The 25,829-nt window shown below is 33.8% G+C and overlaps 2 protein-coding genes across 4 annotated transcripts in view; one reads left to right on the forward strand and one right to left on the reverse strand.

The window, feature by feature from the left end:
* Positions 1–99: 99 nt before the first annotated feature.
* LOC138323544 (ras GTPase-activating protein-binding protein 2-like) lies at positions 100–17,217 on the forward strand. 2 transcript variants are annotated; one of them, XM_069268216.1, is made up of 12 exons: positions 100–272; positions 1,671–1,786; positions 1,982–2,063; positions 3,340–3,441; positions 5,335–5,500; positions 6,707–6,854; positions 7,881–8,080; positions 12,235–12,436; positions 12,979–13,166; positions 13,638–13,696; positions 14,409–14,468; positions 14,779–17,217. In XM_069268216.1, exons 2-12 carry the CDS (start codon positions 1,692–1,694, stop codon positions 15,034–15,036), a joined length of 1,560 nt encoding a protein of 519 aa, XP_069124317.1. In that variant the 5' UTR covers positions 100–272; positions 1,671–1,691; the 3' UTR covers positions 15,037–17,217. The 2 variants fall into 2 exon arrangements, with proteins under 2 accessions (XP_069124317.1, XP_069124318.1); XM_069268217.1 differs by having other exon boundaries at positions 6,707–6,809.
* A 456-nt stretch (positions 17,218–17,673) lies between these two features.
* Positions 17,674–25,829, reverse strand: part of LOC138323543 (dual 3',5'-cyclic-AMP and -GMP phosphodiesterase 11-like) — an 80,509-nt gene continuing 72,353 nt past the window's right edge. For both annotated transcript variants that reach the window (XM_069268214.1, XM_069268215.1), the window contains 4 exons: positions 24,852–24,915; positions 24,296–24,370; positions 23,602–23,685; positions 17,674–21,588 (listed from right to left, as the gene is read on the reverse strand). In XM_069268214.1, coding sequence (XP_069124315.1) covers positions 21,409–21,588; positions 23,602–23,685; positions 24,296–24,370; positions 24,852–24,915 — 403 coding nt within the window. In that variant the 3' untranslated portion in view covers positions 17,674–21,408. The remainder of the gene's footprint in view (positions 21,589–23,601; positions 23,686–24,295; positions 24,371–24,851; positions 24,916–25,829) is intronic.

Genomic DNA, 25,829 nt, shown 5'->3' on the forward strand with positions numbered 1-25,829 from the left:
CACCATTCCAGTTTTTAACAAATAAACATTTTTATTTTGACATAAGCGGCACAACTTGGATTTGGGGTCTTTTTTCTGTGATACATGGGTTCCCCGTCAAATGCGCTAAAATTGGCGTAAATTCAGACCACTTCTGCGCAACTGCATGTGCCAGAACAAATTTTCTGCAGAGAATTCATCTATTCTTCACCTATTTTAGACGCCCTAATTAAAACATTCTAATGTATTTATGAGGATAGAACACCTAGAAATCGCATTTCATAATTTTTGAGGTGAGTATTTGTCAAAGAAATCGTATTTTATCTGATTGAATGTTGATACCGGGATACCTCGTGTACCGTGATATGTCTTCCGTGTGTTTTTCATTTTCATTGTTAAAAAACAGTTCTTGTTGTTTGCTGTCGGTATTGAATGTATTCACATTTCTAGGGCTTCAAAATATAGCATAATATTAGACATTGTGTGATGAGATTGAGGAAATTTCTGTAAGTACAAAGCATGTTCTATCACGTGGCCCTGTAATTTGATAATGCAGGCCGAAACCGAAAGACCGAGAAAACACGACTTTACTTACCAATGTTGTTTTCCAAATATGAATATACAAGTTTTAAACTCGTACGAAATGTTCATATATGATCTTTTTTGTATGGTGCTGATTTGTTTTGACGAAAATTCCATTTATATAGGCTTTCATGGCCAGCATCCATTATTCTCCAAATTTGGTATATGAAGAGGATGTAATATGCTGATGATCAGCAGATTATGTTATCGAAAATAGATTTATTATTAATCCAATATTTTCATTCATAACTGACTTTGTGGATTTTAATAACATTCCTCTACGTATATTCAATATTGTATATAAACATGTTTTTAACTTTGAACCTTCATGTACACTTTGTGTTTAAAATTCATGAATTGTCAATACGCAGTTACTCTCAACCATGTCAGAAGTTAGCATGGCAAGAAATATTAAAAATTTGGTTGTGTCTAGTGTCTAAATCTCTGGTAGTTCCAACTTAAGGCAATGATTCCATTGCTGTGGCTGATCAATTCCTCGATATTTAGATGAATATGTCATAAATTTTGTCTATGTGCCATTTTAATTAAGTAAAATATTGACTAGAAATTATTACTGTACTCAGGCTGCATAAAAAGTGATACTAGACCAGTTAAAGCAATTTAAAGATTTATCTTTTCCGCAAAACTGTAATACCAGATAGTGTTGGGAATTGGTTGTATATTTGTGATCATCACTTTCAAGCAAATGACTGATGATGGACTAACAATCGATTATGAACTGAAGGTTCTTTTTACCAAATAAATGAGGTAATATCGATTTCATTTTATTTATTTTTCAACAAAAATCTTTCACTTTTGCTTCCTGGAAAATCCATATGTAACGATGTTTGAGCGGGGATCGTCTTTCACACATTTACATATAGGAAAATGAAGATATGTATTATTGTCTAAGTGCTACATTTCATTTTAATAGTTTCCTCGATAAATTGCCAGTGCTACGCTAGATGCATCAACTAGAAATGGCCGCTGTGACCCACAACTCCCCTGTCATTTTGTATGTCTATGCTGCATACAAATTCAAACTACAATTCTGATAGGTCGTCATATTGAGCTATTCAGCCAATCAGTGCATTTCTTATTAATTACAGATTACTTGATAAAGTAAAGTCATGGTCATGGAAACCCCAAGCCCACAGTGTGTTGGCCGCGAATTTGTGAGGCAGTACTACACCTTGCTTCATGAGGCCCCACTGCATCTGCACAGGTAAAATTAAAAATATCACTTCTGGAGATATCTATTTCCAAGGAATGAAAGGAATAAAAGAAAATATAGAATTTTCAAAATATGATTATGTATTATTAATTAGTAATGAATAGTACTTTCCAGCATTTATGTTATCTGTTTTATATGATATTTAATTTTGCAATCACTGTTCACAAATCTTTTCTTGACCTACAGATTTTATAGCCACAATTCCAGCTTTGTACACGGTGGCGTTGAGAAACCTGGTGAAGAACAACCTCCAGTCATGGGACAAGTGGTTAGTTATTATTGAATCAAAAAAGTGAAATTGAAAACTCTTAAAATTGAAGAGAGTCTGAGCTATCATTGTTAACTGTAATGGATTTATAGTTGAAATATTGGTTTTATAAGCTTTCCTGCTCAAAGAATAAATGAGCATATACAACTGTGCAATCTGATTGAAATACAGATCCTTATAACCACTCCATTGAATAGAGGACCTGACAATTTCCCATAAGGGGTCATGTTTGGATGAACTTTATACCGCATGTACTTCAGATCAAATGCATTTTTTACACCTTGCTATATGAAAATGCTATTTTGTCCCTGTTTACATGTACAATTAATTTTATTGTGCTTTTTTGGCGAGATGACTACATACACGAAAATAATTCTGACAGCTTTTTCAAACTTATTTGTCCCCAGTCAAAATTCTGGCAACGGCAATTTGATTGGCCATTTCCAAAGGTCACCAGAACTAATGGAATGTTGTCAGATCCTCTTATCCAACATAGTGATAATACAGGATCAATTTTTTAATCAGATTGACAACTGTGGCGTCCATCTAACATGCCAATGTCAACTTTTCCTTAAACAACATTTTACCAACATATAAACCAAAAGCCTCAGTTGAAGAACTATTAAGTTTAATCAAATGATTACCTTGACCTTCATTCAAGGTTATTTGATCAAAATTGTACAAAAGTGTTAGTGAAGACTTAATCATTAACTAAGAGGCCCAGTTATTGATATTTAGCCTTTAGCATCTTTGAATTAGTGACCTTGACCTACATTCAAGGCCTTTGTGTTCTGCAGGCAATGTACTTAAAATGCTTATAAATCTTTTGTCAGTCAAATACACCCCGAGTTCTGATAAAGCATATTCACCATGAAGTTAGTTTTACACGTAAATGGAAACCTTTGCCATTAACTTATTTTATCTACATATTTATATATTATCAAGGTTAGTTACACATAGGCTAAAAGACTTCCCTATGATAAAAAAAAAAATATGAAAGTTTATACTGCAAACAAAAAAGTGAATTGTAAATAAATTTGGAGGAGTCTTTCATTTTTAATAAATTTAAGTATTTTATTAGGAATTAGACACATACGCTTCAAAAGCTTCTAGTCAAGATAACAGGTTATATAGGATTATTTTCTATAGAAAATTTGATATAATGCCAGGATCTTCGCTTTACAGATACTGATTAAGTGATGAGTAAAACTCTATGCTAGCATTACCTTTACCAAAATGAAATTGTTTATAATCAACTTTACTTCTCTAATTTCAGGATATTCACAAGAAGATCATGTCTCTTAATTTCCGAGATTGCCATGCTAAGATCCGACAAGTTGACAGCCAGGCAACAGTTGGCAATGCAGTTGTTGTACAGGTAAACAGTGTATTTTGATTCATTAAGATGAAACAATTCGCCTGAATGTATCTAGTCAAACTTTGTGAAATATGGAGTCAATTTGGCATAAATCATCATGGTAGTCGTAAAGTTTTCTACAGTATAGAGTGGTATTATTACACAAGGTTTTGTATCAATACTATTCATTGCCCAGGGATCAATCTAGGTTTTGGGGGAAACTACCCTTTTTCAAAATAGGGGAACAAATTTGGCGAAACACAGGGGAATTTGAATCTTCTTATTTTGGTCCAAAATTATATTCATTTTGACGACAAAGTACTGTAAAACAACTAATTTTATTTTTAGATTTAGTAAAGCAAGATTTCAAGCTCAATAATGAAAAATTTGAGTTTATCATAAATATGCAGTAGCTGTATGAAAAATCAAAAAAAATACAGAAAAGTAAGTCATAGGGGAAATTGTGTTACAAAAACGGTAATTTTTTAGCTTCAAATGGGAATTTTTTAAATTTTAAAGGAAGTTTTAGGGCAGAGGGGAATTTATTCCTAGGGGGAAATTTACCCATAAACGGTAATAAATCAGCTAGATTGATCCCTGTTGCCATAGTAGCTAGGGCTGCCGCGATACGACAGAAGCGTACCACGATATATTGTGATACACAACAACTGTATTGCGATATATATTGCAATATTTTGACCTTAACATATGTGGTGTTTATTTTGTATATATTCCATAATAAAAACACCCTTTACATTATACAAACATACAGTGCTATGTTATGTAGTTTTACATCGATTTCAACCATGTTGTTGAGTAACAAAAATGTTCAAATGTGAGGTTTTTGTAAAAATTACGAGTCTGTGAAAAAGCTAGGCTACAGACGATCGTAACCTAATTATGCAATATCTAAACATGATAGTGTCTGCAAATATTTACACTTTTGAACCTAAATAAGGAACAAATTTACGTACAATTGTCCTGGCAAAATACGTTTACGATCGTGATTAAACTTCAAAGGGCTGATCGGCTTGCAGTGTTGTTTTGACACATGTAGGAATTTGAAAATGGCGGCGGACGATGAAGCCTGAAATAGCTGGCAAAATCCCTGCAGCCAATGTATTCACCGGACCTTAAATGTGTTAAGAGAATTATATATTCCGGTATTGTTGATTGATGTAGCGAATCAACTTGATAATATTTCAGAAACTAGCCTAATGTCATATTGTTTATATTCAACGTCATGCAAATGTTTGAATCATTTGAACATTATACACGTTAGTTACAAACTTTTGACCGACATCAGAATCGAATGAAAATGAAACCCACATGGCTTCATATTATCGGAAAGGAAAACCGATACAACTTGCTGGTTTTGTTTTAATGACAGGATGTTTTAATTATATCAAATTAATGAAATTATGATACTAAGAAAATATATCGTAAAAAACCGGTACAGGTAAACTGTATCGCGGTACAATATTTTTTGGTGGTGTATTGCAATACCCCAATATACCGGTTAACCTCGGCAGCCCTAATAGTAGCAAGGTATTGTATGGTTTAAATCATGTAATGCTTCTAGATATCTGATGACCGGCATAACAACATTTTGTGTTGGGTCAGGTAGTTTTCGATTGATTTCATTTCTTTCCAATCTTTGCCATTGAACAGTGTAACCATAATACATTAAGCTGCAGTTAGTGGTGGCCTAATGATTGAAAGTTAGTCGGAAGAAAAATGATAAATTAAAACCGATCGATTATGAATTTGTGAAAACAAATTTGAAAGTGGTCCTAAGTCTTTAGTTTTGTATTATGAATTGGTTGTAAGCATGTTTGTTAAAAACATGTATCAGAAAGATCATTTGGCATTTGATAAAATATATTTGTACAATGCTTATTTCATTTGACACAGGTGACTGGAGAACTATCTAACAATGGACAACCGATGCGTCGATTTATGCAGACCTTCGTTCTTGCTCCTCAATCACCTAAGAAGTATTATGTCCACAACGACATCTTTCGTTATCAGGACGAGGTTTTCCATGACAATGACACAGACACAGAAAACCAAGATGAAGGTACGGTCTGGACATATTAATTTACGGTGTTGCGATTACAGGTCATATAAACATGTAGAAATCAAATAATCTAAGCCTTTTGATTCTGAAATGCTGCTTCCATGTATTCATATGGCGTGGAAATTATGTGAAAGTTGCGTTTTGTTGGTTTAAACATATTTTATTGTATATAACCAGGACTTTTTCTAAGTAAATTGGGAAAAGGCCCCTTTCTGAATTTGGGAAAATTCATTGGCTTAACATAAATATTGTTTTGTCAAAAGGCAATAAAATGACCAAATATGCATTTTATCTCTCTTTATTTTGTCTTCAATGACAGATACTAATAGTACCTAGATTTATCTAGGTGCTCCCACTGAAAATAGCCAGTCTTATTAATTCTTTATTGTCTTTCCATTCAAAATATATAGAGGGAAATAAAGATTCATTAAGTCCATGTTCAGTAGGAGAGAATACAAAATTTATCTTTTATGTGTAATTTAAACTGCATGATGTTACATAAAACGTTTTTAAATAGAAAAGTATTCTGCCCTAAATAAAACACAAAGGTAACTGATCAACGCAGAAATTATGGCAAATACACACTGTAAATTATAAAAGAAGTTTGAAAATGAAATATGTTACACTAAGTATAGATTCAAACAAAATGTTTAATTTGCAACTGATGTTTGACTTGTTAAATAGCAGACGAAACCTCACCACTAGGCTGTCACTCCATACCAAACTGAAAGTTGGCCATGCGCCAAAAATACCTACAGACAGGTCTTCGGATATTGTGCTTTAGGTGTTAATTGGTGAATGCCATTCATAATCCAATTTTCATGCCTGGTTGCTGTTTTGCGTCTGTATCTTGGTTAGTTTCCTGCATTCTCAGCCAGTCGACTCACCTGTCATGGTCGCCATTTTTTGGGTGCGTTCGATTGCAAATCCCAAAAGTGGTGGGACAATTAGTAGGCCAATCTGAAATATTTTCAGATTGGGGAAAAAATCTATGAAAATGGGAAAATTCTAGCCTAAATCTCCTTGGGAATGGGGCCGAATATCGGCCTCTGAGAGACCCTAGAAAAAGAACTGAAAACTAGATATGACAACCTATTACAAATCAGACATTAAAACAACCTTTTACAATATACATTGTATATGAAATTTTACAAAAAAAATAATATTAATTCTTATTCATGAAAATGTATGTAATTTTTGTTGCAGATTCTGATGTAGAAAATGTGGACTCGAATCCTTCTTCTGTGCAGGAAGTGGTCCCTGACCAGGGCATTGCTACCTACTACAGTGAACCTCCATCTGCTCTGAGGTTGGTGTCTACCACTACAGAATTCCAGCTGGACTCACAGATTGAGTAGGGATAAATATATTCATACTTTGTATAATACTTGATGTATATATCTTATGAACTTAATATAACCATGTTGTGTGTCCAATAACAATAGGAAACTTATTCAAACAACATAGATAATTTGATCAGGAACAGGGCAGTCATTTTAATTGCTAGTTCTTGTATGAATAAGATAATACAGATATTTGTCTGTTACAGCTGTTTCTTGCGTATAGATAGGAGGGCATTATTGAGTCATACTGTGTGTAGTTTGAAGTGTTCTGAATTGATTGAAGTGATTTCAAATTAATATGTACATTCCTCATATAGTTCAGTTATATTATATTGATGCTGATTTCTGTTTCCATCCAGTAATTAACAAAGGTTTACCCATTTCAAACTTGTTTGCAAACTTATGCTTTAACCTATTCACCAATGAAGACACATTCAGATTCTTGTAGTTCAAAGTTTGGAATAGTCCATTTTAAAATTTCATGATTGAATGAGTGAATGATTTGGCCAAATTAAGTACTATGTCAGAAGAGCATTATGTGGCCTTTTTATCTTGATTCAGGACATTCATGCTATTCTAGTTTTCTTTAGAATGTCTTACTAAACCAAATTAATCTGATTACTTTTGAAATTGGCCTAGAGAGCCTTGTAACATTATTTGGCCCTTTAATTCAGTTGAAAGTTACCTATCCTTAAGGATAATTCCAGGATTATCCACTGGGAAGGAGGGGAGGCACTTATATTAAAATCTAATGGGTTTTTAAGGGTAAATCTCCATTTTAAGTTCAATGGTAAGCTGTGTGCCTGAGGAAGTGTAAAAAGTATAGTCCATCTATTATGATTATACCCCAGTTTATGATAACGTTCCGTTTTGAATGATCACGTTTTCTGAGGTAATTTAAATTTGTTGTGTAAATAAGATCCCTATTAGCTAGTTCTTATTTGTTTAGAATATTTGGTTGGTTCTTATATATTTGTTTAGAATATTTGGTAAAGATTTCTTGATATTTAACACACCAGCCGTTGTCTTTTTGATAGTAATGGCACTGCACACCTGGAAGAGCGTGTGGACTCTGTCTCACAGAAGTCGGAAGAGGAGGAGGAAGAGCTCAAACAAGAACAGGAAGCTGAACTGCCAGAGGATATCTATCAGGAGAAGGGTGAGGAACAAACGCCAGTGGAGCCCGAGCCCCAGGAACCTGAAGAACCAGCACATCTGGAAACACAGTTTACAGAAGGTGAGATTTTAAGTTTATAGTTTGTCATTGTCAAGTGATTGTAGTGGTAAATACTTCAATTTGACAAGTGTCTGTTCTTCAATAATCCATGTTATGTTCTTGTTTGTAAAAGTGAAATATTTGTACTATTTCTATTGGTATAAAGGAATATGGCTCCCATAAGAGATGAACTGCATGGTAGTACAGAGGACTCCACATAATCGAATAACGGTTATTCGAATATTTCGGTTATTTGCATAAAATTCTGCGGTCCCGATTTTTTCCTTCTTTATCTTTGTTTTTCAACTCCGTGTATTTGCATAGACTTTTACATGACCTCCGGTTATTTGAATAAAATATTTGGGAAATTCTGAAAATAAAATCGAATATTTTTCAATTTTGCAATATATTTTTAGCGAAATTCGCCGATATATGTTTCAAAATACATCGCTTTTACTAGAAATCATCCTGGTAACAGATTAACGTTATCGTATGGCTTGTTATTTTATGCATGAATCTGCAAAGGTATTCGACGCTGTTACGATTTACATCAGCAGCGGTTGATCATAACTTTAGTATATTCACTGACTCAAACATCTAATTAAAGCATTTGCACTTTGAAATATGTTTATTTATTAACGTAACGTACCTTAGTTCGCGATCGGTTGGAGAAACCATGCTTCCCCCTATACCTACAATGGAGTAGTCTCGTTCAACCAGAGTCTTGTTGACTACGACAGACATGTGCGTATCAAGCGTCTCGTTGAACGAGACATAAAAGCGAATCCCAGTTAAAACGGCCCCACTGTTAAAACGGCCCCAGTCAGAACGGCCCCACTGCAATAACGGCCCCAGTCAAAACGGCCCCGTTACAAAAAATGTTTAAAAAAGGAACACATGTTTATTTCAGCTTATATTCAGCGTTGATTTTGTTTATTTTATTTATAAGAATTTATATATTGTCTTGTACATTATAATGATAGAAAAATACGAAACACGGCACCAAGGACGTACATATGAGACATATAAATCCTTGACGGCACTAATTTGTAACTAATCATTTCATTATACATGTAGAATTTATGCCTAGATATTCTACAATGCTTGTTACAGTGAAATTGTTTAATATCTTTGATAGGTTTTCTTGCTGTGTTTTTATTCTTTCTTTTGTACAACGTATTTTTTTTCAAATTGGAAACTATTTATTCTAACAACACTACATTGTAAATTATACACCTCTGTAAAACATTTCTTTGGCAGAATAAATGTTAAATTATGGATACTTTTGTTTCTGATATTTTATTATTAGATCAACGAATGATCAAATTGGACGCAAATAGCCGTGAAATTGGTCACGGTTCTAGCGATGTACATTTAGTCTTTTAATATAGTCAATGAAATATAGTGTTTATCACGGAGACTAAGAACGGACTGTGGGTCATAGACACAATCATATTTCATTCGAAAGCTTTAATTTTATTTTTCCATAGCCTCGGTAAAAAAAACAAAAACATTAATACAGATGGCTTTTGCTGGAATATACTTTCGAATTAACTTCATACAAACATCTTATTATTGCATACATCTCGGTTATCTGCATAAGGTGTAAATATATATAGAAAGGAGAAGAGAAAGGAGAATATTGCATTTTGCAATAACGATAGTGAGGGTGAATTTTATTTCCTTAAAAGTGCAAAGTGTATGAAGATTTCATATTAGAAAACAATTTTTTTGTCCGATATTCCAACATGTTTAAGTTGGTTCAATTACTTAATGCTCAATTACTTAATGCACAAAATATAAAAGAATAAAATAATCTTTGTAACTATATTTCATTAGCCCTAGAAAAGAACATTACTGTAATTAAGATTAAGACCAAGTTTTGTGCTCTCTTTCTCTACTACAATACATTTCAATTTTATCAAGAATGTATGTTTTTATCAAAGTTGTGTGAGTGTGGCGTATATCGTCACTGTAAACCCAAAGCAAATAGAGAATCTGAACCCATAACAAGTTATTATTGACAGTTGTCACCACAAGATGAATTAGCCATGGTCAGTGTATACCTAATTATATGGTAATTATATAGTGTATACGGTGTAATTGTAAAGGCGCTGATATCTCACAAAATTACGGTAAACTGTACGGGAAAGAACAAATCAAATCATGAATATTAGTAAACCAATACATGTCTATATATAGGAAGGATACAATTCAATTCTGCCTCATACATTCTGTTGGTCTCATGTAAAACTCAAGCCGTTCTCTTCGAAATTTCAGTGCATGTTATCATAATTCACATAATTAAAACTTATTTTAACGTCTTTCATAACTAAGAACAAACATTTGCTCAAATTCACTAAATTTTTGACACATGTACATTTGATTTCTAATAGTTTAACAAAATGTCTCACATACTATCATTTGGACGTTTTCTATTTAATTAATGAGAAAGATAATCTATTTCTTGTAATTTCTTAGATACTGATATGTGAGCTACATGTAATTCGTTTTGTAAGATAATGTTACAAGCAAAACTTACCACATATTTTACAGTGAACATTTAGAAGACAAATGTATATAATCAACACACTGAACATATTGAAAAAAATTTGCAATAATTAAAGATTTGAATATATTTATTACTTTAACTGCATTCTCAATATTTTCCGTTTGTCAAAATATCAAAAACTCCTACTAAACAAGTACAAGAAATTTCCCAGTTAAATGCTAGCACTTCCCTTTTCAACAATATCTTCGTCTCAACCATACATGAATCGATGAGAAATCAATACTAAAAGTATTTTGAAGACATTTCAAATTGATTTCTTACTTGAATATTAGATCTATCAAACGCCGCTAGAGATCGTGAACGTAAAAAAAAATCATCATTTGAAACATCATTTACTTGTATATGTAGGTATACAGTATTAACCTAACCAACCATCTTTAGTAAGATAGACAACAAACATGTTCATTCATTTAAATTTACTTTTAATTAATCTCAATGTGTTCCGTCATAAGCTTTGTCTTATATCTGCCTACATAAAAGTGAGGCCGTTTCGACTGGGGCCGTTTTAACTGGGGCCGTTATTGCAGTGGGGCCGTTTTAACCGTACTCCCATAAAAGCATGCAAAGTCGGCGTGCAATGACTACCGCAAGTTTCGTACAGTATGTAAGCTTAGGATACAAAAGATACTTGCTACGTTAATTGTTTCATTGCTACTTGAATATGCATTAATTTCTGAAATGTTATCAAGCTATTCGCCGTATAGATCAACAATACAGGGAGAATTCTCAAAAGACATTTAGGTCGAGTGAACGCATGGCTTCATCACCTGCCGCCATTTTCGAATTCATATGCACATCTGTAAAAGCAACACTACTAGTTGATCGGCACTTTGAAGTTTAATCACGATCGTAAGTTCATTTTGCCAGGCAAATGTACGTAAATTTGTTTATTATTTAGGTTTGAATTGTAGACACAAATCCAATCCTGTTTAGTAGAATCTAATTGCATTTGATATCGATCATTTAGCTGTTTCTCAAATATTCATGTGTCGATCTAACGTAAAAAAAGAATCTAATATTGGAATATTTTTTTGTTATTAAACAATTAAAATCGATTTACAACTTCGAAAATAATTACTAGTGGTTCGTTTTAAGTGTAAATAATTTACGTATTTATCAAGTAAACGAAACGATATCTATTTGCCTATTCACATACATACATTGTGTATGTGTGGGGTCAAACGGAGGTGCAAAATGTCATCTCCGCCTATTCGAATACTCCGGTTATTTGCATATTTTCTTCTGGAAAATGACCTATGCAAATAAGCGGAATCCTCTGTATTCAAACCTACTGTTACTAGTATGATTTATATAAAAAACGAATGTTTGGATATATTTTTCTGTAAATTATTTACATACCAGGTAACAGAAATATACTTCCCACAATAGATTGCTTGTATCAATTTTGGCTTTCCAAACTCTATTAATACCAAGTAATGAGTCTTCGTTTAAGCATTTATTTTGAGCAATTCTTTGAATTCTTTTTAATGCTGTTTAAAAACATAAAAATGCAGATTTCTTTTTGTACACCGGTAAACAGATATCAAAAATTAGATTGGTTTCAATAATAACCCAATTTTGAAGAAAAAAATCCTACTTTCAGAACCAAAGAGTTTGTCGTGGGCAGCCATGGCTGGGAAGAAAGCTAACAACAGCACAGGTTCATCATCAGCAGTCCCCCCATCCATGCCTCCAGCCCCTGCTGTTGGATTTAAATCCCCACCCACCCAAGGATTCCCAAAGATTGAGGCCAAGTCCGACCACAATGCTCCTAGCGGTGCTCCACAGCCACAGAGAGCCCCAAGGTATCCAGTTGATTGTGTTTGGAATAGTGTTCTATCAATATCTAATAAGAAAGGAAACCAATTCTAATAACGTATATGCTTCTTTCTTCACAATTTTAGAAAGAGAAAGATCAGGGTTCAGGATCATGAAAGAATTTGACTGAAGCTTTGACTTAGCCAATCATAAATGATGTAATTGTTTTTGTAATGTCATATTTGATTGACAAAGTCTAAATTTAAGACAGTTTGAATTTAAGTCTTTTTTATGATCCTTAGGCCTGCATATCTGTGTTATTTATGTTGTCTAAACTACATATACTAGTATATAACTGCCAATCATGTTGCTCGAATATATATTTTTAGAATCTGAAAAATGATGAGAATATGAATAATACCTGTTCATCATTAATACTGAAAAGTAATGTAAATTGGTCTCCATTTAGCTCATATTTCTACAATACAGATAAAGTAACATATTTCTACACACCAAAATGATTTTTTCATGAGGCTGTAAAAGTTAAATACAGAATAATTTAATTGCTATATTCTTTCAAAAAAAAAAGGCAACAACGTGGTTTCCGTGATCGAGACCGTGGTGGTTATGGGCGTGGTGAAGGTGAAGGGGATGCTGACAGTCAGGGTGGCCGAAGAGGACCCATGGGTGCTTCACGATTCCCAGACAGTCATCAGTTGTTTGTTGGAAATCTGCCTCAAAATGTCACAGAGAAGGTTTTGATGGAATTCTTTACAAGTTAGTATTTCTGTAGTTTTTCACTTGTGTTGCACCGGCTTGAAATTTTCATATTCAATTGTACAAAGAAAACAACTGTGTTCAAACTTCTTAGCCACAAAATGTTTCTGATTTGTTTATTAATTACATGAACCACAGAATCGTCACTCCTGAAGTAGTGGGGTGGTTGAAGTATCAACACTCTACCCTTTAACTTAGTAGCTAACAAATACCCTCTGTCTCTGGGTCACAGATTAGAGACCATTGTAGGGCAGGTACCATTCTCACTAGGATATTCAACTTAATAAACCAAAACAAGTTTCAGAACTTGGTACTTCCATAAATGACAGTTATGATATTAGCAGATTCATGTATGATTTGCTCTGAAAATGTATAGCCATTGAATATTAACCATTTTTTACCAGAAAGAGAAAATATTAAGTTTTTAATGTTTTTTAAAATGATTAATCTAATAATATTTTTATTTTTCAGAATATGGCAATGTTGTGGAATCCAGAATAAATACTAAAAGCACTGGCGGGAAATTGCCGGTAAGCATTCAGATTTTGATTGTATTAAGACCTCACTTTTACTATTATGGCTGACAATATGAACTGTGGTCGCAGATACCAAATACTCTGGTACAAATTTATCTAAGTTTCCACCTGGTATATTTTTTCCTACCAAAATTTTACAAGGAAGTATCAACACTACCCTTTAACTTAGTAGCTAACAAATACCCTCTGTCTCTGGGTCACAGATTAGAGACCATTGTAGGGCAGGTACCATTCTCACTAGGATATTCAACTTAATAAACCAAAACAAGTTTCAGAACTTGGTACTTCCATAAATGACATTTATGATATTAGCAGATTCATGTATGATTTGCTCTGAAAATGTATAGCCATTGAATATTAACCATTTTTTACCAGAAAGAGAAAAAATATTAAGTTTTTAATGTTTTTTAAAATGATTAATCTAATAATATTTTTATTTTTCAGAATATGGCAATGTTGTGGAATCCAGAATAAATACTAAAAGCACTGGCGGGAAATTGCCGGTAAGCATTCAGATTTTGATTGTATTAAGACCTCACTTTTACTATTATGGCTGACAATATGAACTGTGGTCGCAGATACCAAATACTCTGGTACAAATTTATCTAAGTTTCCACCTGGTATATTTTTTCCTACCAAAATTTTACAAGTCTTCATACACATGTTAACAACTGTTTTGTGAGTATTATTTTTGCTTCTGTTCCAGAATTTTGGTTTTGTTGTGTTTGACAATGCAGAGCCTGTTAAAGATATCCTCAATCAGAAGGTAAGGTGGTGTTTTGCTTTGTAAATTCATATAATTGTGTCTATCTGTAGCTTAATTAAATGTGAAAATATGGAAATAATTGATAATGAATAATAATTCAGGCCATAGATACTTAAATACATTATTGATATGATCAGACCAGACATTGTCTTATCAACCTATATAGGCATGCAAAATAAATGGTCACTTGATTTTAAATTTTATATGTTTGCTCTCTTGTTCTGTATAAAAAAATGTGTGTTATTTTGGTTAAACTGAATCATCTTTTCTTGTGCATCATCTTTGAATTATGTTGTGTTGTTTCTATCAGCCGATCAAGTACGAAAACCATCGCCTGAACGTTGAGGAAAAGAAGGCTCGTGGTGAAGGTGGTCGACAGGGAGGCCGAGGAGGAATGCGTGGTGGCATGTCAGGCCAAGGACGCGGAATGGGAGTAGGCATGGGTGGCAGAGGTGGTTCCCGTGGTGGAGGCGGTGGCGGCATGGGTGGTACCAGGCCAGACAGAGGCAGCGTTGGTGGTGGCCGTGGAGGCGGAGGTGGCGGCATGATGACTGGGTCAAGACATTGAGTCAAGTGTCTGTCCAGTTGGTGCTTCTAGAAAGTATGCAATTCTGGCATCAAATCAGTTATAACAGGTCTAACCTTGTAGGGATTTAGTATTAAACAACTATCCCAGTATCTGTACAGTGCCATCAAACATTTTGTATGTACAGTAACTGATTGATCAAAACGTTGGATGGATTTTAATTTTTATTTCATGTAAAGGAGTGTGAGGACGTACACTGAATGTAACATCTATTGACCAGCTGACACTGACCATGTTGAATGGGCTGGGGTTCCCATGACCTTAATTTTACGCGCTCTCAAAACTCTTTTATGTGAAACAAAGAATTAAGTCGAATCATTCCTACATAAGAATGGTCTCATTGTTGCCGATTTTCTGACATTATGTGTTTGTTGTAAATAAATGTAAAATGCAGCATCTTTGTGCAGAACGGGTCTCAATCGGTCAACAATGGTAATGTATATAAAAAATTAATACATTGTATACAACAGTTTGAATAACGGAATTGCATATTTTCTGTAAAAAGAGTACTTTTTGCATTTTTCCTACTACTTCATGTTTATGTGAAACATATTGGATATGCCTTATGTCGTGGTTCCATCAAGGCATTGATGTTTTCATCGTCAGAAATCAAACGACGCAAGGCAGATACGAAAGATCTCCCATTTTCAAATGTTATATGAAAGTGATTTTTTATATTGGTCGCATATATTTCTTAATTTATTTCCCCCATTTTTTTTTTTTTTATTTTGTCCCTCCCTCAGATAAGAGAGTACTATGCAAAACGTCACTTGAATTTGGGATGTTTAAATTGATTCTCGTATCTTGTGGAAAAGAAATATCACCAGAGATTATTTTCCATTATAGTGCAACAGAGACTAGGAAATTTAACTATTAATTTATTATTATAAGTTTAATATGTCTACATTCCTGGTTTCTGAATATTACAATTTTTACTAGTCCCAAAAGTGCAGGATACAACAAATAAAACATGTAAAATGTTATTTTTTACGGTTCAGTACTTTCCTCATTCTGTTTTCATTATTTGAAAGATTCATCTGCTAGTCGGAGGGTACTGACAGGACAACATTTAGTTTTTGAACAATAGGAAAAAAGTGATCTCTAAAATTGTTTACATCTTGGAATCTTGGAATATTTATTCTCCGCAGCAGTTGGTGCAACTTGCTACCTTCATGGCAGCAGGAGTGATATAATGTTGTGATGTGTTTACCAAGACTTGAGATGTGGTGAGCCTCCCGATACTGGCACGAAACTGGTGTCTGCTAAATTGCTATTAGGTACCAATAGTCTTTCAAGATGAAATCTCTTATTTAATAGTAATGATAAAGAAAAGGTTAAGATATATAAAAAAAAGTGTTTGTGGAAGCTATCTGGTACTGTTGTTGAGTAAAGTACTGCTCCACTTCTAAGCCATGAACAAGTATAATGAATTCTTTCCACAGTTAAAGCCCTACCATTGTGACAGTTATGTACACTCTGTGTGTTTATGTGTGCGAGAGACAGACTAGGCTACTGGGACACGTAGACTCGGGTCAGACATATCACCAGACAAGTGCCAAATATCACATTATTTGTTTTTCTATATTATTTCAACAAATACTTATTATAGATTGCTTTATTTGCCCCAAAGAATGCATACATCATTAAAACAGAAAAAGCAGTCCTATTATAAATAGGTATGGTCCTAAACGAGCATTCTTTACTATATTCAGCACAATACTATAGCATGAGGTGACGTACAACTGAAGCCAACCATCAGCTTTGCAGTGTATTTTGTATGTTGGCAGAGCAATCCAAAGTTTATAAGAGTCGCGGCCTGACCTGACACTGCCTGTCCCATGGCGTACTAGTAGCAGGGGCAAAAATGAATGTGACTAAATGTGTGCAAGTCATTGTATATGTGGTGTAGATAAATTGTTCAGATTTTTTTTTCCACACAGCTGTGGCACATGTGTTCTATGTTCATCTTAAAAGAAGGACAGCTACATATGCTTACAGGTGTCTTGGCCACCTAGAGAAGAAAAGTTGACTAAATATTGGCAAAATACAAAGAAATATTTAAACAAATTCCATGTTTTAATAAGATGGTGTATGTTTACAAATTTGTATTGTCTGCCTGCACAAGTTTTGAAAAAAAATGAATAAAAATAAAAAAATTAAAAATGTTTTTGTTATAGTTATTGACAAGATGTTGTTTGCTAGAGCCTTGATGATGAAATCTGGAATACTGGAGTACTGTAATTTTGATCTATTTGATTAACGTCCTATTAACAACCAGAGTCGTCAAAGGATGTGCCAGGTTTCTAGGTGAAGGAAATCAGAAGTTCCAGGAAAAGAACCGTCTGTCCATAAATGGCAACTGCCCCACATGGGATTCAAACTTGTGACCTGGAGGTGGAGGGCTTGTAATGTCAGGACATCTCAAACACGCAGTCAATTTGACCCCTGTGTAATATGAATTATTTTTGTGTCAACTGACAAAGAAGAAAATAATCTAATGGAGATGGAGTTGAATGCTATGACATAAATTTGGAAGAAAATAGAAGTAGAAATTTGTTTTCAAAATGTAAAGGGAGATAATTCAAGCTTCATTTCCCCAATAAACAAATAAAGCACAACTGAAAGTAGAGACAATTTATTCGTGAGACATGGTATGGATAATAACAAAATAAGATGCATTAAAAATGTATAGTAATTTTATCACAGAGAGATACATCACAATGTAGGATGAAGTCTTGCAAAATCATTAACAGAAATACACTATACATAAAAGGGTGAGATTTATAATCATTAAACAGTTACAGCATTACATAACACTAGTGAGAATTTGAAAATAAAATTCTCTGAAATAAATAATGAAAAGCATTTGTAATGCATTGAAAGAACTAAAATATGGCAGTTTGTGTGGGAAATGACAACCTCATCGCCAGAGTCCTACAGTTGTGTGATTTGATAAGTACAATCAACCATGTGTATCTGACAATGTGACTAAAACTACAGAGGTATTTACCAACACATAGAAAATTAAGAATAACATGTTGAAGAATGTTCAACTACAATATGAAAGGGTTTAGTTATCAGTAAAAAAACTGGTTTGTTTCATGGTTTAAAAGTGTTAAGAAGTTAACAGCTATAGTTGATGGTTTTGAGAAATAAAAAAAAAAATAAATAAAAAAAGATTACTTATTGGAAAAGAATATCAGTAAGTTTTACATTGTAACTGAAGAAAGAATTATGGTCTAAAGTCAGTACATTGAGGAAGGATTATGCTAAGTGTACAACTGTGCACAACCATGGTTACTGGTAATTATTAGTAATACCAGAAAATACAATATCTTTAATATTCATCATTCAGTTCTAATGACTTTTGAGTTGATAAGTAGATATGTTTGTTTGATAAAGTGAAGAAAATATCATTATTTGAATTTCCAGTCATCCAAACTTCATAAATAAGTAAATTTCATATTCTATATTTGCATCACCACAGGGTTATCAGACTCTGTTTATAAGTATAGAATGTGACATAAGTGTTTGTAAGCATGAATTTATACACTGTATTTCCTTCCAAGAAAGCCAGTGGAAACATGCAATCATTGAGTTATTTCCCTTTAATAACTTTAACTAAGGTAAATGATTCATTCATTCAGTTGGTAGTTACATTTGGTTTGAGTTCTACACAACCAGGTTCAGATTTGGAAGAGAGCTGAGTACCTTGGGGGGAAAAAAAACAACCATTTTTGGCCTTAAAAAATCAGTGCCTCAACTCTTATAGTCCAATGGGCTAAATTATGCATGTAAGATCACCTATAGAACATGAACCACATGGTTATAATTTCCATGCATGGCTACTTTCAGAAACTGAACTGTGTTTGTGGTGTTGTATCATCCAAACATTGAATTCCTTTGGGCAATGCTACTGTTGTTGGACATCCAAGCATTGAATTCCTTTGGGCAATGCTACTGTTGTTGGACATCCAAGCATTGAATTCCTTTAGGCAATGCTACTGTTGTTGGATATCCAAACATTGAATTCCTTTGGGCTACTGATGTTGGACATCCAAACATTGAATTCCTTTGGGCTACTGATGTTGGACATCCAAACATTGAATTCCTTTGGGCTACTGATGTTGGACATCCAAACATTGAATTCCTTTGGGCTACTGATGTTGGACATCCAAACATTGAATTCCTTTGGGCTACTGTTGTTGGACATCCAAACATTGAATTCCTTTGGGCTACTGATGTTGGACATCCAAACATTGAATTCCTTTGGGCTACTGATGTTGGACATCCAAACATTGAATTCCTTTGGGCTACTGATGTGGGACATCTACACATCCTTCTTTAAACAATATACTAATAACCAACTTATTTTTTGTGGGCATTTTAATTTCGAGTGTGATTAGAAATTGCGAAATTATAACATCGCCGCAAAAAATGTAAATCTATGGTTCTAAAAGGTTAGTATAACACCATATTGACCATTACAAAGGTACAGGTATGTGGATATATATAGACAAGTATACATTATTGCATCACTGAAATTGAGAGGAGCAGACACTGATATACAGGTATTATTAAGGAATAAAAAAGGTGTTTGATTGTAGAATGAATAGGATATATGATGTTAGGATCAGTATAACACAGGAAAATACTAAGCTGCCTTGTGGGGGGAATCATTATACTGAATAGAGCTTTAAGTTTACGAGGTCAATATTTTTATTATCCTTTAAGGGACATATTCGTGGAGGTAAAATTTTGTGGCTCACTGATCCCAATAATTCGTGAATCTATGCAATACTATTTTAGGTTGTAGGTAACATTACCAACTTCTGATTACAATGTATTTTGTGGGTGTTAAGAATTCAAATGTATATATGTATACCGAAAATATACTGCTGGCAATTTTTCTGATATACTGTGTTTCATACAGATGGTTTCTGAAAGAAATAGGTGAAATATAGTAGATCTTCATGACTTATTTGATGTAAAATTATCTACAGATCTTCACAACTTATTTGGTGTAACATCTACCAATGAAACATAGCAGATGTTTTTGACATAAAAATCTACAAGTACCTTAAAAAAGACTTCTAGATACTGTGAAGCACATTTGAAGGAACAAAGTGAAAGCATAAGATTAAATTACTACACATTAAACATTGGGCCACGTAATAATCATCTGGGTCTATGTGTATTCCCTTCAAAAGTTGAATCTATTCCTCCCTGATAATTCATTATGAATTGTTCTAGGCCTTGAACTAGAACAGTCCAAATTGCTTTTCAGGGGTGAATGAATTAATACAAACATCTGTATAAATAGAAAGTTAAAATAAAAAGAAGTTGTTAAGTACTGTGACTTCTTAATGAAGCTGAAGATTAGCACAGGTTTCTCCTGACTTAGAGAACATTCTGGTGTTAGGTCAAGGTGATCTATGGACAGGCTTACAAAACAAGTCATACAACTAAACATCTTGATTATGTTACAGTTAAATAAATGCAGTTTAATATCAATACCTACAACAGCTTATTTGTTCAACATTAATCAGTATCATCACAAAATTGCTTTTAATCACAACTGAAGTTAAAATATATAACTTCCTAGAAATTTTTAACATGTACATGTATAGCTGAATAAACATTTGTACAGGTATGCTCATAGTATCAGGGACAGTGAAAGGAGGAGAGCTGACCCTCGGTGAACACAACTCTCACACACCTCTAAACATTTGTGTTCTTTAAAATAATAAATAATATATAGCTAAACATAGCAACAGAAATAAATAACACTTTCATAAATAATATCCTGAGATCTCTACATGACGATTAGTTTTCTAATGGCTATCATGTCCGGCAGTAACACGTCTTGTGTAAGAGCTTCCTCCCTCAGAAAGCATTCCAATCTATCAGAACTGTTATCAACTTTATGTTATTCTAATTATTTATTTTACAAGGATTGCAATCAGTCCTAGGACCATTAAATGCTCTCCTCAAAATAAATAAAGAATTAGAACAACTTGATGTAAAAACCTTACCTTAAATATCAAAAGACAACACTAAGTATTGTCAGAGGGCAAAGAGATTGGTGCAACAGCCCAATCTTAAATACAGACATGGACCATGAGGTAACAAGCTTGGTGTAACAGATCCAGTCTTCCTGACGACAGATTGGAGGCTTTTGGACCTATACCTATACCTATGGTAAAGTTGCCACAGAACACTACAAACATTGAAACACTGATGTTCTTGAATAAATAAAATGCACAGAGAAAGATTTCTGGACAAAAATGGTGCACAAATCTGCAGCCAATAACATGGGACTGTACGAGTACATGGAGGATTGGTCCACCGTTGTCATGACGATGAGATCTCTGCCTTGTCCTCCATGAGTTTCTCTTCACCATCATTTTTCTCATTTTCTTTTTCGTCCTCAGAGTGTTTGCTAGTCTCAATTGACATGCTTTCCCAGTTGTGTCTGTTTTTCTTGCATCCTTCCAACAATGGCTTCATATGAGGAGACACATCTGACATTGCCTAAAAACAACAAGGGCTTTAAATGAAAATTCAGACACATCCAACATAGCCTAAAATAACAAGGACTTTAAATGAGAGGACACATCCAACATAGCCTTAAAACAACAAGGGCTTTAAATGAGAAGACACATCCGATATTGCCTAAAACAACAAGGGCTTAAAATGAGAAGACACATCCGACATTGCCTAAAATAACAAGGACTTTAAATGAGAAGACACATCTGACATTGCCTAAAAACAACAAGGGCTTTAAATGAAAATTCAGACACATCCAACATAGCCTAAAATAACAAGGACTTTAAATGAGAGGACACATCCAACATAGCCTAAAAACAACAAGGGCTTTAAATGAAAATTCAGACACATCCAACATTGCCTAAAATAACAAGGACTTTAAATGAGAGGACACATCCAACATAGCCTAAAAACAACAAGGGCTTTAAATGAGAAGACACATCCGACATTGCCTAAAATAACAAGGACTTTAAATGAGAAGACACATCTGACATTGCCTAAAATAACAAGGACTTTAAATGAGAGGAGATAACACATCCAACATAGGGCAAGGGCTTTAAATGAGAAGACACATCCGACATTGCCTAAATTAACAAGGGCTTTAAATGAGAAGACACATCCAACATAGCCTAAAATAACAAGGACTTTAAATGAGAGGACACATCCAACATAGCCTAAAAACAACAAGGGCTTTAAATGAGAAGACACATCCGATATTGCCTAAAACAACAAGGGCTTAAAATGAGAAGACACATCCGACATTGCCTAAAATAACAAGGACTTTAAATGAGAAGACACATCTGACATTGCCTAAAAACAACAAGGGCTTTAAATGAAAATTCAGACACATCCAACATAGCCTAAAATAACAAGGACTTTAAATGAGAGGACACATCCAACATAGCCTAAAAACAACAAGGGCTTTAAATGAAAATTCAGACACATCCAACATAACCTAAAATAGCAAGGACTTTAAATGAGAGGACACATCCAACAAGGCCTAAAACAACAAGGGCTTTAAATGAGAAGACACATCCGACATTGCCTAAAATAACAAGGACTTTAAATGAGAAGACACATCTGACATTGCCTAAAATAACAAGGACTTTAAATGAGAGGAGATAACACATCCAACATAGGGCAAGGGCTTTAAATGAGAAGACACATCCGACATTGCCTAAATTAACAAGGGCTTTAAATGAGAAGACACATCCAACATAGGTTAAAATAATAAGGACTTTAAATGAGAGGACACATCCAACATAGCCTAAAAACAACAAGGGCTTTAAATGAGAAGACACATCCGATATTGCCTAAAACAACAAGGGCTTTAAATGAGAACACACATCCGACATTGCTTAAGATAACAAGGGCTTAAAATGAGAAGAAACATCCGACATTGCCTAAAATAACAAAAGCTTTAAACGAGAAGACACCTCCGACATTGCCTAAAATAACAAGGACTTTAAATGAGAAGACACATCCAACATAGCCTAAAATAACAAGGGCTTTAAATGAGAGGACACATCCAACATTGCCTAAAATAACAAGGGCTTTAAATGAGAAGACACATCCGACATTGCTTAAAATAACAAGGGCTTTAAATGAGGAGCCACATGTGACAAATTAGCCTGAATATAGTAGGGATAGAATTACAGTCAAACCTGCTTTATTAACCACCTTCGTAATAAGACTACCTGTCTAATAGGACCACTTTTCTTGCGACCTGTGTATAAAGACCATTCCCCCCTCTGTCCCTTGGGTGGTCGTTATAGACAGGCTTGACTGTATTAATCCCTTGTATGATCTTTATAGACAGGTTTGACTGTATTAGTCCCTTTGGTGGTCTTTATAGACAGGTTTGACTGTATTAGTCCCTGGTATGGTCTTTACAGACAGGTTTAAATTGTATTAGTTCCTTGTATGGTCTTTGGTGCTTCCAGTGTGTATGCAAATGTTGAATATTATAGGTAAATTGTACCTAAAGGTTGTATTTACCTTGTAGATTGGCATACAAATCACATCAATAAAGTTGACTTGCATGTCTGGCAGACGGTCTTTTTTGTCCCTATCCATCATATCCTGGAAAACAAAATGTTTGAACCGTTTTTTATTTTTATAAATTATGATTATTTTTATAGACCAATACATACCATGCTATATTTATTTCCAATGAGTAATAACCAGAATGATATTCAATAAATTTATGTAATATCCTCTATTGTTTATATCTTACAAAGAATTGACGGGTCATCAGCTGTCAATCAAATCATCCGAATACCGCAAGGGATTTTATATTGCGTATGCTATTCTAACAATTATGCGTTTGCATATTACAGAGTTATCTTCCCTTGCCGGTAGGTATTGATTGTGAAGTCATACGTTTGCGAGCAAAATGTCATAAAAACGCGCCAGAATAAGCTGATTTCAGCTAACAATTGATGTCTATTATTTTCGGAAAATATTATGTGAATTTCACTACCAAAATAATGACGTCACAATGGATACCTAACCAAAAGGGAGCTAACTCTGTAACATGCAGAGACATAATAGCATATTTTTTAACCAAACAATACAGAAAACATTTATCTATTTACCATGGCAACACTCCTGTTAAACATTGATTTCATAACCATCCTCTTTCTTTGAAAGGCAAGCTAAAAATTAACCCTATATAAGATAGACATTTTACCATAGGTTTGATCTTGAACTGGGCTTTCTCCATATCCCCTTGTTCAAAGAATTCATTGGCTATGAGATCAGCAACCTGAAACAAAACATTAGCTATTGTTATAATACTTTAATGATAAATTGGCAATTTTAATTGTTCTTTAATACACCATAGAAACTTCTCTATAGATATAATTGTAATCATACACTTCATATTTATACTGCAACTCGCTTATTTAACCTTGTCAAAGACAATAGACAGTAATGCTCTAATGACTTATGACATCATTATAACTGTGATGTCATAATTATCATAGCGACAATTATAGAAGATGGCTGCTGAAAGGGCAGCTGTGATTCTGATAATAATGGCATGTTCATTTATTATAGGAGTAAAATACCTTTGAATGGCCTTAAAAAGCCATGAGCAAATGTAAATAAAAGCTTCTGCTTCTATTTGAAATTAGTTATGTTTGATATATATGCCAACTGGACAAATGCTAATTAAACATGAAGTGCTATCATGCTTGATTAGTATACCGATGGCATCCATCATGATTAATGATTTTATTACTGACCGCTAACTGGACCTCCCAAGGTTTGGTGATGGCCGACACATCTGAGGCTGTCATCATCATAGACCTGGAATTCAAGATCATCCAATGAGTCAACAAAGTTCTTTATCATCACTTACAATCACCCAAGGTCATTCAAGGTCAACCAAGGTCACTTACAATCATCTAAAGCCATTCAAGGTCAATCAAGGTCATTTACCATCATCCAAAGTCATTTACTGTCATTTGAAATTATCCAAGGTCACTCAAGGTCATGCAGCCAGGATTGTTTTTGTTATTTACAATCTTCCAAGGACACTCAAGGTCGGCCAAGGTCATTTAAAATCATCCAAGGTCATTCAATGCTATATCAAATATTATTCAAAGTCTATAACTATCATACAAGGTCATGAATAAATGTACGTAGGACTATTTTACGTATTGCTCCTAACAAATGACTAATTAAATCATTAATATGTCTAGATAGCATTATTACTCTAGAAAAGTCTGAAGAATTGTTTCAGATGATGATATTTTCATTATCAATGCAGTTTTAACCAGGTTGATAATATGCCATATTAGTTTTCTTCAAGGAAAAGGTATCAGAGCATCAATTCTTTATTCAGTAGTCGTACTGTGCATGAAATGAGTTGAATATATGACCTTTTAGAAAGGATTGTCTCATGCTATACGAAAGTTTAACAATAAATGATATGCTGATATTTCTTGCACATTCATGATATTTCTATAATATAATTTCTTGTTTGATATTTTACAATTTTTGACGTTTTTATTATTAATTTCTTGATAATAATTTGGCCGAAAATCGATATATAAATCAGTCCGCCATTGAGTTACAATTGTAAACAACCACGCTTCATTCAGCCAATTTTCCATGAATTAAACACTTTTGTGATTGAACATACATCTTGTATGTAATTATTTTCGTCTTTAGTATATTTTCAATACATATTATTTATTTCACACACTTTTACTGAGATT

Source organism: Argopecten irradians, chromosome 5 (genome assembly GCF_041381155.1).
Source record: "Argopecten irradians isolate NY chromosome 5, Ai_NY, whole genome shotgun sequence".
NCBI classification, from domain to species: domain Eukaryota; kingdom Metazoa; phylum Mollusca; class Bivalvia; order Pectinida; family Pectinidae; genus Argopecten; species Argopecten irradians.